General features: G+C 46.2%; 1 protein-coding gene across 3 annotated transcripts in view; it reads right to left on the minus strand.

The window, feature by feature from the left end:
* LOC146800038 (uncharacterized) overlaps positions 1-18,323 on the minus strand; it is a 268,500-nt gene that overhangs the window by 171,576 nt on the left and 78,601 nt on the right. For all 3 annotated transcript variants that reach the window (XM_085620939.1, XM_085620938.1, XM_085620940.1), the window contains exon 6: positions 18,157-18,264. In XM_085620939.1, coding sequence (XP_085477065.1) covers positions 18,157-18,264 — 108 coding nt within the window. The remainder of the gene's footprint in view (positions 1-18,156; positions 18,265-18,323) is intronic.

An 18,323-nucleotide genomic window follows, 5' to 3' on the forward strand; every position in this document is an offset into this window, starting at 1 on the left:
GCCTCACGGCGTGCCGCCAACCCAGCGCCCCGCTGCGAGAACGCCAAACATGTAGTCAGACCGCCTGCCAGATTAAGAGTTTAATCCTGGCAGGCGGTCCTACGGCGGCGGTCCCACGGTGGTGCCTTTCTAAGGCTTAAAGGTGAGCCATACAAAGGCAGCACTGTTGGAGCATCGCAGTACATACCTGCACAGGGAGAAATGCACCATGCAGGAACTTGGGGTGTAAACAATGCTTTGGGTGAACATCTGTCTCCCTGCATGCACCCCCCTGCACAGAGGCGACTGGGGTCCCTGATTTGCCTCAGTGCCACCTTTTCCAAGGCAGTGCTCACCGCTGTGGATAGGGTCACAGTGAGGAAACTCGTAAAATGCTTGCCAGTGCCACATCAGCATCGCCAGCATATTGTGGCCTAACATCACTGTGCCACTGCCGCGGGATCCATTAACCTGACTGTTGCAGGGGTCCTTTTGTGGTCCCACCGCTGCACTCAGAATATGGCGATCGCACCGCCAGTGGGCGGACCACCACCACGGGTTTGGCAGTCGCATGAACGGCCGAACTTGTAATCGTGTCCTAAGTCACAAGGTAAAGTCTTTAACCAGGATGAACTGGGTTGATGTAGACGTCCCTTGCTTCATGGTGGTTAGCCTAAAATTGCACCTACGTACCGCTCCCCGCGACCACTGACTATCACAGGCGCTTTGTGCTTCTTGGCACTATTCCTACTTAAAAATGTAAATATTCATAATCTGGCTTCCCTCATTGGATGTTTTTCATTTTAGTGCATTTTGTTTATTACATTGTATTCTATTTTTCTAATTAGGTTTGCGATTTTTATTGCTATGCATTTTGACTTTATTACTATTTTGATACTGCATAAATACTTTACACATTGTCCTAAGTTAAGCCTGTTTGCTCTGTGCCTAAGCTACCAAGGGGTTGAGCTCAGGTTAAGTTTGTGAGTTTGAGGGTTCACCCTGAAAAGGGTTGTGGTTATTCCTTGAGGTAGGTAGTCACCCTCCTCAAATAATAATCCAATCTCATACATTTCAGAATTTACTTGCAAAAGAAATGATGAAATCAGTCTCTGTTCCTCAAGCCCTGCCTTTGCAGCTCTAGTTCAGCTGTCTTAGCAAAGAGTCATGTATATGTTTCAAAGAGGGCCTCTCACCCGCATACCTTAGTGTGAGCAAACAACGTGCTGCTGTGTATTGAGAAGTTTATGTTCTCTCTCGGTCTCTGTGCTAGGAAAGTTGTTGAGACACTTATTACTATAAAGCATTACTAACCATATTAATGCATGTATATATATAAATAACTGATACACTATCAAACTACTACTAAAATGTTATAAGTTATACATGTGCATACAATATTAAATTCAATAGCGATTTAGATGAGAAATGTGCACACAAAACAAATTAATGTATGAAATGCAATGGGGTGGCGACATAGGCAGAAAACACAAAAATGCTATCAAAATCTAAGCATCCATACCCAGGTAAAGCTGAGAATTGTTGAACTTTCACAACTGCCTTACACATTGAAGTAAAATAGGTAGGGACAATGCCACAACTTTAAAGACTCAGCGCTGAGAAGCTTGTAAAGATTGACCTACTAATCAGAGCCAGGGATCCGGAGCTGGTGCTATGTCTAGTGAGCTCTACCTGCACTTAAGTTCCAATTGCTTTTTATTAAGCTTCGTCTTTTCTCTGTCCAGTATTGTGTTTTGGAGAGGAGAGTATTTCTCTTTTTTGCAAAAAATAAATGCACTGGGCTGGGCAGTAAATATTGAATCTGCTAGAAAACTGTTGAATTCTGAGTCTCTTTTCTTTCCCCACACTACCTCCCTCAGAACCCGTGCACTGCTGGCATCACTACCAATGACGGCCATGTACTAAACTTGATTAGTTGGTGGTCAGTTTGCAGATCACAGTCTGTCAAACCCTGGGACCAGAGAGGTTAAATGCCCTTATTACCACAGTTGGAGGTCCGTAATCCCTACCTACCCCCTTGGCCACAAACAGGTTCTGACACATACATGACATACTACTCTGCGGTTAGACAGAGAATCCACAAGAAAGAGCATTACGGAGGGTAATCAACTTGCTCTTCTGATGGACACATCTAACCGCAGATTCCTCACCTTTAAAATAGATTCCACAGAAGCACTTTCTGAAGGTAGAATATCTGTGCAGTGGGCTCAGAACAGAAAATCTTGCAGGATCAAATGTGCAAAATGCTCTTCCCGTAGGACCTGGTCATCTAGGCAGTAGTGCTTTGTGAACATGCGCACCAATGGCCACCTCATGGCCTGATAAGTGTTGAAGACAAGCACTCCACATGCCAGAGCAGTGGTGGCAGCCTTACCCCTGGTGTAATGGGCTCTTGGACCTTTCGGAGGCTGCTTTTTTGTCAATCACAATAGATCCTAATGCAGAGGACTACTTATCTTCAGAGTCTTTTTCTGCCCAACCTTTCCTTTCTTCGCCTCAGAGAACCCCACAAAAATCTGCCATCTGATTGTCCTTGGTACGATTAATGTAAAAGCTCAACACTCTTTTGGGATCTAACCGAGGGAGCTCTGCCTCCTATACCAGGGGTGAGGCAGGGTAATAAACACCGGAAGAGTGATGGACTGCTCAACGTGGAAAGGAGTGACAACTGTCGCAAAAAGGCCACCCAATACTCAGCACCAGTTTGCACAGAAAAAAGGTTGTGTACCGATAGAGTCTGGAGTTCACTCGCATGACAAGCAGAATGAGTATGACAGTTTTTAAAATTAGAAGACACAAAGAGCAGCAGTCAATTGGTTTGAAGGGAGAACACATTGGAAACGTCAAGACCAAGTTAAGGTCGCTTTGTGGACAACAGTTTGGGAGGTTGTGTGTGGTAAAACTTTAATAAACTACATCACACCAGGTGATTTTAACAAGGATGGTTGGTGTGGCAAACGAAGTAAGGCCTTGCTGGGCCAGAGACAAAACAAACCATAAAACATTCAATAGTCTGGCCTGTTAAGGGTCTGCATTGCAGACTTCACATCAAACCACAAATTTGTCCCACCGCCCAGCATAAATGGACTTCGTAAATGGATGCCGGGCAAAAAGGATGACATCCACAACTTCAGGTGGCTGATAAAATGCAGTCAACTGCTGCAGCTGAATCTCTATGCATGGAGGTGTAGATTGCGCAGGTTCGGTGCAGCACCCTACCCTATTGCTGTGACAGAAGATTCTCCCAAAGATTTAACCTGATTTAAAAATAATTATTTAACAGAGTTATCTATCAGAGCACTTTACATAGCACCAGTTGTGTTACATGAGGGCACATTCATTTTTGTTAGGCACAGGAAGATTAAGTGATTTGCCCAGAATCACAGGATGTTCAGTCATTGCCGAGACTCGCACCCGGTTCCCCGGATTTGAGGTCGACCGCCCTGGCCGTCAGGCCAACTCCTCTCCCCTGATTGGGGACAGACCGTCATGCCCAGATGTTCCTAAACATCCAGAGCTAAGGAAGACTTGGGCCTAGTTGGCTCCTGACCTTCTTCAGAACTCAGGGAAGGAGAGGTAGAGGTACGTTGGCGTACAGGAGTCTTGTGCTCTATTCTAGTACCAATGCATCTCCTAGAGAGTGTTTGAGGGAACTCCAATACATGAAAAGTTTGACAATGCAAGTTCTTGAGGGTAGTGAACAGATCCAGCCAGGGTTCTCCAACTGTTGGAAGATCTCCTGTGCCACCTCGGGATGCAGATGCCATTCGTGATCTGTGGAGCCGTTGGAATATCTCATCAACACTGGAGCAAAGGGTTCCCGCCAGGGGGTTCATGATTAGTGATGTGCCCATACACTCCAGCAAACTCCAGCAGCGCAGAGCCTTGTGGCACAGGACCCCACCACGTCCTGCTTGTTGCAGTACCACAACTCTTTAGGCACCAGATTAATGGCTCACAACTTTAGCAAACCGATATGGAGTCGAGCTTTTGCCAGAAATCAGAGTCATCTGATTTCTACCTCCCCCCGATGACCTACACAACCCATAAGTGACACTTTAGATCTGGGATGGGAGGGGTCTGGTGCTAGTTCAATTGTGGTTGAACAGCCGCCGCTGCAGATGTGTGCAGTCACCTCCAAAACCTCAATGGTATACGACAGGTTGCCTGGGCCCACTATGACTTCAGATTCCACTGCTGCGCTCGTGTATGATACCTGCTGTAGTTAACAAGCAGGACACAGAAGGCTAACAGGCCAATAAGCCTTGGAGTGCTCTCACCGGCATCCAGGACTACGGTTGAAACATCTAGATAATGCCCCGAATGCCCTGCATTCATTGCAATAGGGGGTGGCCCAGAACTGCACCGTGTTCAAGACAGCTCCTATACAAGAAAGCTTCTGTGATGAACTCAGGTGTGACTTTGACTTGCTGATTGAGAATCTCAATGGTGTCAGGAGGTTCGCTGTTGTCTGGAAGAGGTCCCCGACTGACTGATCTAGATCCTGGAACTCGATGGGCAAGTTTTAATGCACAGCTCGCTGGGCACTTCAAAGGGTATAGGTGTGGGCTGAGAGGTCTTTTTCTGAGGTACCATCGTTGGAAAATGCAAAAAACGTAAAGAAAGATGTACAAAAAAAAGTGTATGTAAAGACTGTAATCATCAAAGTGAGAGGGTAAATCATACCCACCATTGCTATTTCTGAGTGACAGCAAGCTCTGGTCAGAGTAGAAGCCAACAAAGACAATGAATACTCTGAGGAAGTCTCTGCAGTAGTGCAAGCACAGGATTAAACTTGGGTTCTATGGGGAGCGGATGCACTGAAGCGGATTAGGAGGGCAAACTCAGTCAGGGTTGGACATCAGCGTTGGTACCGGATTCTCCTCTAGCATAAACGGCATCGATAAAGGAGGGACTGATGTGCATCTAGAAGCCGAGGTGGAAGTCTGCACCGGGGTAGGTGCTGAACCTGTGGCAGGTCCAAGAGGTACAGACAACACTGAGGATGGATTGGCAGGAGGTAATCCGACTGCGGATCCTTGTGAGCTGAGAGAGTGCCAAGAATATGCAGCATGGTCCCTTTAAAGGCTTCCACCTGCTGTGCTTTTGCAGTTGGCGTGAGAAACGGAGCTGCATTGGGATTAACTGCAGGCTCAACTCCTCAGTCAAAGATCAAGAACAAGATTGATTGGCACCTTTACGCCCTGGTGATTTCTTTTTTGATAGAGATTGGCAAGATGGGGTGCAGGTGATGCTTTGCATTTCTTATATTTGACCTTGAACTTGGACTTAAAGGAGAGCTTCAACCATTACGAAGACTCCTCACAGGAGTGACATGAAGAGCGGAAGTCAGGGCCCTTGACTTGGAGGTAGAGCAGGACTTACACAAGGCCTATGACTTCTTCCTGGTTTCGGTGATGTAAAACTTACATATAGATGAAAACGTTGTCAGCCATTTCAAATGTATTCTATTTGTTACATTATTTTTCCTTTCAACAATGAGTTTCATTAGGAAAACCATGAGCGATCTACACAAATTATCTCTTGTTGATTTTGGAATTATGTCTGCTTTTCAGAATGGATAACTTTCTGTGTTCATTCATGCATTTGTGCACCTATTTCCACCACAAACTGAAAGTTGGTAGAAACCACAAAAAATAGGAAAAATGGATTACCACTCAGAAAAATACAACAACTCTAACAATATTTTTTTCTTTCATATACATTTTCTTTTTATACACCTCTACCTGTTTCTAAAAGCTAGGAAGATGGTAATCTTTGTTTAGAAAACCTTTGCTGATAGCATTTTTAGAAAAAAACAACTCTTGCACAGCAATTTGCTTTCCTTTTTCCTACAAAACACTCACAATTTTGCTATATCTTGGCTGTTGCCTCCAGAGGAATTCACAAACCCTGCGTACTTATGGAATACCGAAGTGGGAAAAAGGAAAAAGGATGCCAATCTGACATGGATACCTTTTCTGGAAAAAAAGTTATGAGGCTCATTCTTTTCTCATTCATATTTTTTGTTTCTTCTCTCTTCTCTCTCTCACAAGTTTCACATGAAGTGATGAAATACACCCAAGCCATCCTTTGTTACCTCCTCTTTCCAATTACATTTGGTCCCAAAACTCAAATGGATTAGCCCATTTATCACCCTAGTAAGCAAACCTTGGAACAACAACTTTCCCACCAGGATGAAAAAGTGAAATGGTGTTGTGTACACACTGGGCTCTATCGTATTGAGATAGGAGACCACACGCAGTTGGCTATGCTCAAGTGAGTAGGTGACCCTCAGGCCACCCTCTTGCCAACTGTGTCCAGCTTCTTGCTCTCCTTATCAGATAGTTGGGCATCACCTGTGTCTTGAGCAGCAGCCCGCTTGGAGGCAGTGTGCACGACTAGAGTGTTGGTGGGACATGGCCCCTGATGTAGACAGGGCCAATGGGGAGGACTTCTACTTCTTCTCCACCCTGGGTATTACCACCCTGGCCTTAAAGGGTTCCCTGAATGTCTATTGGCAGAATTAAGCAGGCCCTTTAAAATGAGCAGAAACTGCACTGTCCGCTCCCACTTAGACAGTGTCTTGATGCGGAAATAATCTTCTTGGAGATGTGCATGTCCACCCTGTGAAAGGTGGCTGCCCACTGGATGACCATGTGACAGGATGTGATGCTGCCTTGGGGCGATGCCCTGTTGGGGAATTTAATAGTTGGGTCTGGGTCACCCGGGGGTCAACATCATAGTCATCGCTAGGGTAGTCTGTGGGCCCTGGAGCGAAGGGTGTGTCATATGGGTCGGGAAGATCAAAGGGTCTGCCTGGGTCATAAAAGAAGTGTGGATATCCCTCTGGTGCAAGAAGCAGAGGTGATGTACGTAGTGAGGAGGCTGGTGGAGGAAGCCGAGGTGGTGCATAAGGAGGAGGGCTGGTGCCCATGTCTCTATACTCCTTGGGCAAGGGAGCCACCGGAGGCCTCAGATGCTCAAGTATGCAAAGCATGTGTAACTATGTGATTTAAGCTAAGAACATACAGTTGGCTGTTGATTGATTCTGGCCATAATAATCTTACATTTTAGAACTGCAATTAACTTCCTGAGGGTAAACTTTGCTTTTCGCCTCCATCATTTATATTTCTTGCTGGTGGATCAGAACTGCAACATGTCACTGACCACATCAGATACCCATATGCAGGGCAACAGGCATGACTACTGACCCAGAACATATGTAGGCTATTTGGAATAGGCCTCCAGTCTCACCCATGAAAGGCCAACCAGCAACAACTCCTTAACTTTCGCACATTACTAAAAGATCAACAACCCCTAACAAACTAATGGCAGAGCATCATCGCAAGCTGAACCAGACTCCAGTCTGCAATGGAAACTCCAAAACACATTTTAAAAGGCACCAGGGCCCCCATTCTTGATTTACCCATACCTATAAAGAAGCATTCTGCTCACTACGATTTGGCACACGTCAATTTCAAAGTCTAGATTTGAGTGGTTAAAGGTGGTTCATAACAGTTACCAGGCAATATATTAGAAATGGAATAACCTTTTTAAGTCGAGCTGATTTGTGAGTCGCTGCCAACACCACGGCCTTGTGTCAGCAATGACTTACCAGACAACGTCAGCACAGGAAGGACACTATCTACTCTGGGTTTCTCTCTACCTAGTCTCCTGGGTACACAGACAGGGCCATGCTAGCGCACTCCGCTGCTCACAGTCTCACTTTCAATCTGACAACAAAATAAAAAATGTATCTTGACAACCACAGCTCAACGGGGCTCATGCAAACCAAAGATACGCCCAAGCTTGACAGTAGCCAGTAACAAATATTTGCTCAAGGACCAGTGGCAAACTAGAGCTGACTCCCAATGGTCACCGGCAGAAGAGCTCAGGCCCAGCAGAAGGCAATGATGATACTTCAGGAAGACCACTTCAAGTTTTCCAGTTTTTTAAAGTTTAAGACAGCTAGGTTGTGAAGTATCATGACGTATGCCCTTATAATGCTCAAATGCCAGCATCCAAAAAAGAGACAACTCTATGTTTCTGCAATTGCATCAGACTTACGCATCCCTGTATGACCGCTGGGGATGCACTGCACAAAAAGAGTACCTGCATATATTTCAGGTCATGACACTCCTGTGTCTTGGAGACAGTTAAGAAAAGTGTGAATTTCATGCTCCATGCCACTGGCAGCCAATAAACATTTCTGAGGGCAGGTGAAATGTGATTCTGTTTTTCAGAATGAAGCAGAGTCTGGCTGCTTAATTATGTAGACTCCGAAATCTGCAATGTCTTTCTTTGGCCCCAGACCAGCCAATACTGTAGTCACCAAGTGTCTACCTACTTTCAAGTTTAATCCAGTGCCCTTGATCTCTCCGTGGCCTTTTCTACAATTGATCATCACAGGCGCATCTCAACATTAGAAATGGGTCTTAGTGACCAAACCGTTCACCAGGGAAAGTGACTTCATAAATTATGGGCAGACTGCCATAACCGATGAGAGCAGAAGAAAGACCAATTCTTCATGCAGACTGCCGTAGCTGATGGAAACAGAAGAACGACGAACTCTTCATCCCTTACTTATCTTTTTGAGACAGGTGCTTCTTCTGACCTAGAAAGATTAATTCCCCAGCCCTTTTAACATTCCTTCACAACCGCAGCGTTGTCCAAATTCTATTAACTGCAAATCTGGATATATGCCCGTTACAAAAGATACCACATTCTGGGCAACCTCCCTCCTGTTAATGTAGCCATTCCATTTTCCATTAGTCTTTATTTCGATAAAATTTCATCATAAAAGACATTTTACAGCCAAGAAGAAAATACAATTAAAAAGAGTGTTTAAAAAAAACGTGAACAATAAAACACAAAAATGAAGATAACAATTGCAACATCACTCAGGTAATTAATTGGCTCCTATTTCTAATGATCCAGACCCAGCCTAGAAATTTGGCCACTGCGATTACAACGCTTTCACTAGTATCAAATCGCAAGATGTTGAGGGCAACAAATCCCTGTTGAGTTCCCATATTGCGACATATAGGTTTAAGCCATTTGGCCCTAGGGGCAGCATATGCCGGGCAAGCGAAGAATATATGCCCAACTGAGTCAACACAATCAGAACACCAATTACAGGTGTCGCGAGACCCACCCTTCCATTTTTTTGTAAATGATTTGGTAGGTAGGGAACCGACCCTGAATTGGTGGTAGAGTTTCCTATCTCTAGGCCTAGTAATAATGTCCCAATAATCTTCTAAAACAGGGACTATTTTATGTTAAAAAAACCCGCCAGACAATGACTCAATGGGAACTGAGGAGATGTGTTTTTGGGATATCATTGACCAATAAAGATCTTTAAAATGTTTTTTGGATGGAAAGGGGTTGTTGGCTGGGTCTGTCCAAAGTATTCCCAGACCCATGGATTCCAGTAGTAGTCTAACATGCTTGCACCAGGGGATATTACCGGCTCCCAGAATGCAGCGGACATCCAGAAATGCCTTAGCGTAGGGTCCTAGTTCCGGTACCGTCCATAATCTCCTCCAAAAGGCCAGTGGTTTGAACCTGGCAATGTCATCAAAGGAATGACATCCAAGATCTAACAAAAGCGGTTTCACTGGGGTGGAGCTGGGGAGGCCCGTAAGCTTTCTAAAAAATTTATATTGTGCTTTGACCAGGGGAGAAAGATCGGCGAAACCCCAGAGTTCAGCGCCATACAAGATCGCTGAAGTGATCCTTGCATCAGAGATTTTAATAGGAGGACCTATCATTTTCGTCTGAGATTGCTTTTGTTCCTAAATCAAGCAGCCCGAAAGTTGGGCGAATTTAAGAGAAAGTACGTCTATTTGTGGCCTCCAATTCAACTTATTTTCAAAAACAACCCCCAAGTAGGTCATGACATTTGTTCGTTCCAGTATGTCGTTATTCATGGACACCTGGCCTTTCACAGGTTTCCCTTTGTTGAAAACCATGTATTTGGTTTTTGAGATATTTACTAGCAGGTCATAGTCGGAGCAGAAATGGGAGAATACATTCAGAGCCGACTGCAGCCCGGACAAGGTTTGAGAAAGAAGTAGGGTGTCATCCGCAAACATGAGGAGGGGTATTTTGGAGCCACCCAATGTGGGGGCGTCCGTAGATGTATTAGAAAAATATTGCACAACTCTATTAATAAATAATAAAAATAGGGTAGGCGCAAGGACGCACCCTTGTCTGACACCTCTATTAACATTGAATCTTTCAGTGACCTGCCCTTGATTCCCCCATCGAACTTGAGCAAAATTATTTTCATGTAACCTAATGATGATATGTAAAAGATCCGAGGGCAACCCAAGTACCGCTAATTCACCCCAAAGTTTGGTCCTATTGACTAGGTCAAATGCAGACCGTAGATCTACAAAAGCTGCATGAATTGTACCACCACAAAGATTAACCGTTTTCCAGACAATTAGTTGGAATTTAAATGCCTGATCTATGGTACTAGTGGAAGATCTGAAACCTGCCTGTAAAGGTGAAATGATATCATCCTGCTCGGCCCATGACTGGATCCTAGCCAGGATCATTCTTGCAACAATTTTTTGGACGGAGTCAATAAGACTAATTGGGCGATAGTTACCCGGGCAAAAGCGGTCACCTTTTTTGAAAATGGGCAGAATCTCGGCGCCCTTCCATGATTCTGGAATGGGAGCCCCCTTAACTATGGCGTTTGCCAGAAAAACAATGTAGGGCACCCAATTACAAGGGTCAGATTTGAAAAGATCCGCGGGGACACAGTCAATTCCTGGTGCCTTACCACTAGGTACCTTCAATAATGCCATCTTAACCTCTTCGATATCGAATTCGAGATTAGAGGGAATAGTCGAATCCCAACTTAATAAGGAAGTGAGCGTAACAGCCGAGTTGGTATCTGAGAACTGGGATTCGTAATGAGATACCCAGTTATCCGGGGAAACGTTATTAGAGGGCACCTGCGTACTAGGTGTGTTACCCCACTTCAGAGTGTGCCAAAACAAGGTTAAGTTCCTTAGTTTACTTGCTGCCAAAAGATCACTCCAGTGGTTGTTGTCCCAATCACGTTTCGCCTGGACTTTGGCCCTGGTATAAACTTTCCTCGCAGATCTAATAATAGCCTGATCCTTGGTGGCAATAGCTAATTTCAATTTGCTATAAGACTCCCGGCAATTTTTATTATACCATGAGCTTTGTTTGGGGATCGAAAATGTCGTGGCCCTACAAGGTTTAGAAAAGAGGGACTTAAGATCAGAAAATAAATTTAAATGTATGTTTGTGGATTCACCAACAACATCATTGTCGGACCGAAGGGACTGTAGGTCTTCCAACGCAGTGGAGACTTTGAAGCTGATCTCGGAGAGTGTTGCACTATCAAGGGCAACCTTTTCCCAGCGCACTCTCCGTTGATTATTGGTTAGGAGGACTTTAGCAGTCATTATCTCAGATTGTGCGCTTCTGTAGTGAGGAGAGAGCAGAAGTGTCAAAACTAAAGGATTGTGATCACTCTCGGAGCGCTCACAGACCATCATATCGCTCAGGGTGGGCCAAAACTCCACTTTTATTAAAGCGTAATCAATTCTACTGCTACGACCTCGACCATCGGAGAATGTCGCCTTACCGGTCATATCAGAAGGAGTTCGTCCGTTGGCTGCCCTAAAACCACGTTCCATACATAGACTCATCCACTGAACAGCGGATTCAGTCCATCGCTTGATGGGTGGAAGATCAAGGGGGGAATATTCAGAATAGTATCAACTTCCAAGGTCAGAGAGTCACAGTCAGGGTACATCGGCTCAAAGCAACAGTTTAAATCACCTACTATTACAACATTGGTACTAGGGTCAACGGTGTCCAAAAACTCGTCCAGTTGTAAAAAAGTATTTGTGCCACGACCTCCGGGAAGGCCCCTGTTGTAAACATTTATTATCAGGGTTAGAGGTTCGTCATTGCGATGCAGAGAAATGATCAGTAGATCGGGATTATCAATGGCCATTTCTGTGAGACTATACTTCAAGGTTTGCCTAACCCAAATACAGAGACCGCCTGAAGGACGGCCCCTCAGACTACTAGTAGCCCCCTTATAAAAATTCACATACCCGGGGTAGTGGATAGGGTCAACAGCCCACGTTTCCTGAAAAGCCAGGATATCGTGGGAGATTACCCAGGCAGACCAGTCCTCGATGGTTAGTTTGCTTCGGAGACCGGCAATGTTCCACGAAGCCAGGGTAAGGACAGAGGAACAAGGAGAAGCCATGGACGATTGAGTACATAAAGGACTCAAAACAACTGAGTAAGATGCATTACTGCCAGGAGCCACACTCTCAATCGCAGGGGTACGGGGGACAGTTGGTAAGGTGGGAGATATGACTATAGGCGGCGCACCAACATCGAGTACCAGCTCAGTGCTTGCAGGATTGGCATTGTTAGATATAGGGGGCGAATGGGTGTCAAAACTCACCGAAGCTACTGGTGAGATGTAGGGTTTGTTAAGGTGGACAGTTTGCATGACACAAGAAAAACTAGGAAATGAAGGACCCGAATCCATGTGAGTTCTCCCGGACCCACCCCGAACAGTAGGTCTATGAAGAACAGGGCCAACGAAGGCCCTGGTCACACTGCCCACCAAACGGGGATTGGGGAATGGTCAATCAACCCCATCTAAATTACTCAGGGGGGCGTATGGGTTAGATAGTGGGAGATGGAAATCTAAACCCTGCAAACGGCGGGAACCCCTATTAACCCTCTCCCAACCCGATGACATGGCATTAGATAAAGAGCTTGGATCAAGGGGGTAAAAGTATGACAAATCCATGGCGATTATTCCGGTGGCACTCAAAGTATTGGGATGAGAACATATGTAGCTCACCACCCTAGGGTCCCGAAAATTAATAATCACACAATCACCCTCCACTCTCTTAACCCCATTTCCCAACCAACACACCCTGCGAACGGTCAAAATTTCAGCACAGGATGAAGCCGGTAGTGGCCTGTTACGGTTTAACCAGTAAATGACCTTATTCTTTAGCTCACTGTGGGACTCTGACTTGGCCTGCGTGAGACTTGGGACGCCCGCCAAGATGACAGTGTATGGATGCGACTCTGGAGGGAGGTTAATGCGTGGAAGTTTTGAAAAAGAGCCATCACCCTCGACAATAGAGTGTCTAATTGTGGGGTTACTCCTATTGGTGATTACATTGCTATCTGGGTCAGGGTGAGAGTCAGAACTAATTGGCGGGTGAGAGGTATTCACAGTATGGGCTTTGGGAACTGGCCGATTGGATGGAGCGCTAATCGTAGAAGTAGTGCCGTTGGGAATGACCCCCACCTCAATAGCTGTATCAGGGATTAATGAAGTCATGGAGGTAGATGGGGTCACAAAGTGCTTCTCTAATAAGGCCATGTTGGTAAGCATCATACCCTCTAGTTTTTCGAGCGAGCAAGAGAGCCGGTTAACTCTCTCGTATAGAGGTAGAAAAAAGGACTTGAGTAACTGTTCCAAAGGCTCGATATGGTCAGGAGGCAGGGGAGGTACGTTGGACAGGATAGCAGGGGAATGTAATGGCGCGGGACTCACATCAGCAACAGGGATACTATGTGACGAATGTGGGTGGGAAGCAGGGCGGGGGTTTCTGGGTTTGATCAATTTGGATTCTTTAACTCGTTTACCCTTTGGGTGCACTCCCCCACGTTTATTCTTCCCCTGGATAGACCGTGACTTGCCACCCAGTGTCGTAGAAGCAATACCTGTCGGCTCAGGAAGGGGCTGTAATTGAATATCGCTGGCATTGGAAGACAGACCACTGGGAACAGAACTGTTTATGATAACAGGTGTATTATCCAACGAACTGGGGGCTAAACAAACCTCTAATCCTAGCTCGGTGCTAACTGGTTGATCAAGAATAGGTTGGGGTAACCTACATTCGGGGGAAGAGGCTGCCATGAGGTTGCCTAGAGATGACCTCTTACCAGAAAGTTCGATAGACAGTCTTTTTTCAGTTAGAACTATTTCATGTTCAAGGACCCGTGCTGCTCTGGTGATAAAATTATCCAATGTCCCTGAGACACAACCCCCAATGCTGTCCCGCATGATCTTCCTACCTGACCTCAGAGACGACATCCCTGAGGGTAGGAAGCACGATCTAACTGAGATTTCCAAGAAGAAATATATAATAATGAGCTATATTTTGTATGGCACGGACAATTGCACCAATATGGATACTGGCCCGTCCCGTCCTCGCCCGTCCACGAACGGCCACAAACGTCCCGCTCTTTGCCCGGTCTTCGCCCGTACTGCGTCCCGCGCGCGTACCGCTAGCGCGCTTGGGCGTGGTTGTATTAAGCACGGCGAGAAGGAGGGGGCGTGAGCGGGAAGAGGAGCCAGGTGAGCACAATCAGAGGAGCGCAGTGCTCCGTGGTCCTCGCAGTCCCGTGGGTGTAGAAGTCCGCAGCCTACCCCCTTGTACCAGCGTAGCGTCCAGGTAGGTATGGGAGCACCAAAGAGTCAAACACAGAATGAGCACCAGCCAGGAATTTATGCAGATGAGACCGGCGAGCGGCTCCCGCGAAGCGGGGGCCGCGAGGCGCTGCGTGCGAGATGAGAGCCAAGGCGGGAAGAGGAACCAGGTGAGCACAATCAGAGGAGCGCAGTGCTCCGTGGTCCTCGCAGTCCCGTGGGTGTAGAAGTCCGCAGCCTACCCCCTTGTACCAGCGTAGCGTCCAGGTAGGTATGGGAGCACCAAAGAGTCACACACAGAATGAGCACCAGCCAGGAATTTATGCAGATGAGACCGGCGAGCGGCTCCCGCGAAGCGGGGGCCGCGAGGCGCTGCGTGCGAGATGAGAGCCAAGGCGGGAAGAGGAACCAGGTGAGCACATTCAGAGGAGCGCAGTGCTCCGTGGTCCTCGCAGTCCCGTGGGTGTAGAAGTCCGCAGCCTACCCCCTTGTAACAGCGTAGCGTCCAGGTAGGTATGGGAGCACCAAAGAGTCACACACAGAATGAGCACCAGCCAGGAATTTATGCAGATGAGACCGGCGAGCGGCTCCCGCGAAGCGGGGGGCGCGAGCTGCTGCGTGCGAGATGAGAGCCAAGGCGGGAAGAGGAGCCAGGTGAGCACAATCAGTGGAGCGCAGTGCTCCGTGATCCTCACAGTCCCGTGGGTGTAGAAGTCCGCAACCTACCCCCTTTCTAACAGCGTAGCGTCCAGGAAGGTATGGGAGCACCAAAGAGTCACACACAGAATGAGCACCAGCCAGGAATTTATGCAGATGAGACCGGCGAGCGGCTCCCGCGAAGCGGGGGCCGCGAGGCGCTGCGTGCGAGATGAGAGCCAAGGCGGGAAGAGGAACCAGGTGAGCACAATCAGAGGAGCGCAGTGCTCCGTGGTCCTCGCAGTCCCGTGGGTGTAGAAGTCCGCAGCCTACCCCCTTGTAACAGCGTAGCGTCCAGGTAGGTATGGGAGCACCAAAGAGTCACACCAGCCATTCAGCAGACAGCAGCAGTTTGCCAGAGGGTCACAACATCATTTGCACAGTGGTTGGTACGGTAGCACCCCTGCAGCTAAAACTCATGGACTAAGTTTGCCTAGTTTCACTAACCTCTCAATGACAAAAGAAGAGTGGTCTGCATCACTAGGGAAAAAGTCCCCAGTTATTCACAAGACACGCAATCACTGTTCACTTCATTAAAGCCTTGCCACTTTCATCAGCCAACAAACGTCATGAAATTATATCTTTTTTCACAGATAAAATATTTTCTCTCAATGACAAATTTCCTCACCTTGACGTCAAACACATCAGCTGCTTCCACAACACTTTGTTCCCATCAACACTTAAGAGCTTTCTTCAATCATAAACATCTCAAACTATCAACTATTATTTGGATTTAATACAAGTGAGCGACATCAAAGCCAATTTTCCTCTGTTATATCAGCGAGGTTAATTCTTATCAACACTACGGCAAGAGAATTTCCCCCAATTACAGAAAAAACACCATATAACTTCCGCTTGCAACAAACTGAAACTTAATCCCATTCCACTTGCCAATTATAGACCTGTTTCAAACTCACCATCAAAATCAATCCTTGGGCGGGTGGGGGAGTCACTGTTCCTATAGAAGAGGTGCAGACAGATTAAGAGGGGACAGTCAACAAGACTTTCATTTTGCCCTCACACATGTCTGCTTCATTAATCGGGCAGGTGCTCCATGTTGGGCCGCGCTGTAAAGCCCTACGGGTCCCCCCAAGCGTCACTTTGGCGACGATCTTTTAGCTTGTTTACCGTCAGATGAGTGTGAGGGTGTCCAAAGTGGGGAGAATAGTGAAGTGTGATTGTGGTGAATTAAAACTGACTAGGAGATGACAAACACATCTTTATTCAAACCCACCTGCACAAGCAATAGAGAGCTAGATGGCCCAACCAATTCCTCACTTACATTAATGGAGAGAAGCTCTTTGCTGACCATCAGTCTGGTTTCCAATACCACCGCAACACTAAGACTGTCACCTAAAAACCTCCAAGAGGGATATTTCTCTGTTTTATATTGGACTCTCCTTTCAAATGATCCCTCAAATTAACAGGATTATAATCTCACCAATGTTCACCTTTATGTTCTTACAAAAAAAATAATCCAGCATCTGCTTTTGCCTGCACACCCGAGAGTGGCCGCCCACACTTGGATTGTCTCTTGCCTAGTTGTTGACAATGCCATTCTTGTCTCAAACCTCACTCGCCCTGAAACACGATTGCAATCCACAGCCAGATTACAGTCTTCAACTAAAAACTTTTGTCCACATCACACCAATCCTAACAGCCTACGCCGGACACCCATCGCAAAACAGAAACACATTTCAAATTGGATGTCAAGTATATATAGATGTAAATTAGAATACACCTACTTTTTGTGTAATCTACTCACCATATCAATCAGACAAACAGGTCTGGAAGCAGAAACTCTCTCTACATAGAAAACCCCAGATTCAGAACTGTGGAGGCTTATAATAAATATTTTTCAGAAGCTACTTTTACTTTCTGTAACTTTCTACTTTTCTCTCCCTTTGATTTCTGACATTTAAAAGCTCACAGAATATTCTTATAATGTCTTCCATTCAACCTTGTTACATTTTGAATTCTAGCTCTCTATTATCATGACAAAATGAGAAAGGTTTTCTTTTACAACAAAGGCCCCAAAATATTGTTGATGCAAGAGAGCTGCATAGAAAACAGTACATTCAATTTAATACAGTGTGCATTATAATTCCCATAAAAAAGTACTAAATAAACATGAGCTGAAGGCTGCATTTATTTTATACTCTAATTCTGGTTAGTTCATAGAACTTGCCCAAATTTAAAAGCAGCAGCATGAACAATAATAAGTACAGATGCATAAATGCAATGGAAATCCGGAGAATGAACAACAGAGGCCGATGCATTTGTCAAATTGGAACTCCTTAATAATCCAATGAAACAAAAACAATGATACGATGAGGGAAAATAAACAAAAGAACAATCAATCAATCAGTGGGCTTAAAGAGCGCTACTCACCAGTGAGGGACTCAAGGCGCTAGGGGGAGGGGAGATCCGCTGCTTCGTGTCACTTGAAGAGCCAGGTCTTGAGGTCCTTCCTGAAGGTTTCCAGGTTTGGGGAGCGTCTGATGCTCACAGGGAGCGTGTTCCATGTTTTTGCCGCGATGAAGGAGAAAGCCCTCCCGCCTGTTCTGGTTCTGCGGATGCGAGGGACTTCTGCCAGGGCGAGGTTCTTTGACGAGAGGTTTCTTTCGAGCACGTGGAAGGAGAGTCGATTGTTGAGGTATGTTGGGCCGGCATCATTGAGGCTCTTGTATGCGTGAGTGAGGAGCTTGAAAGTGATCCTATCTTCCACAGGCAGCCAGTGGAGTGCGCGGAGGTGTGGGGTCATGTGTTTGCGACGGTGCGTACCCAGCACTAGTCTGGCGGCGGCGTTCTGGATGGTTTGTAATTTGTGGATCAGGGTTTTGTTAGTAATAAGTAAGTAAATAAGTGACCATGCAAAGTGAAGTCACAGTGGACGAGCAGACTGCTAAGGGGTACAGAAAACACACTACTTGACTGTAGGGTCAGCAGAGGCCTATCCACATGTCTTGTTCAGCTGAGTGTCATTTACTCACCTCTATGATTGATGCTTCCTTTGATCACAGGGTTCAGCTGCTCCACGAAACAGGTCTCTGCCTCCTCTTTGATGTTTGATGAACTCGGAGATGTGGTGTCTGCCATCCCTTTAAGAGACAGGACAATAAATATTTGGAAATTAAGGAGACTGGACGAAATGTCTGTT

This window comes from Triturus cristatus, chromosome 8 (assembly GCF_964204655.1).
Source record: "Triturus cristatus chromosome 8, aTriCri1.1, whole genome shotgun sequence".
NCBI classification, from domain to species: domain Eukaryota; kingdom Metazoa; phylum Chordata; class Amphibia; order Caudata; family Salamandridae; genus Triturus; species Triturus cristatus.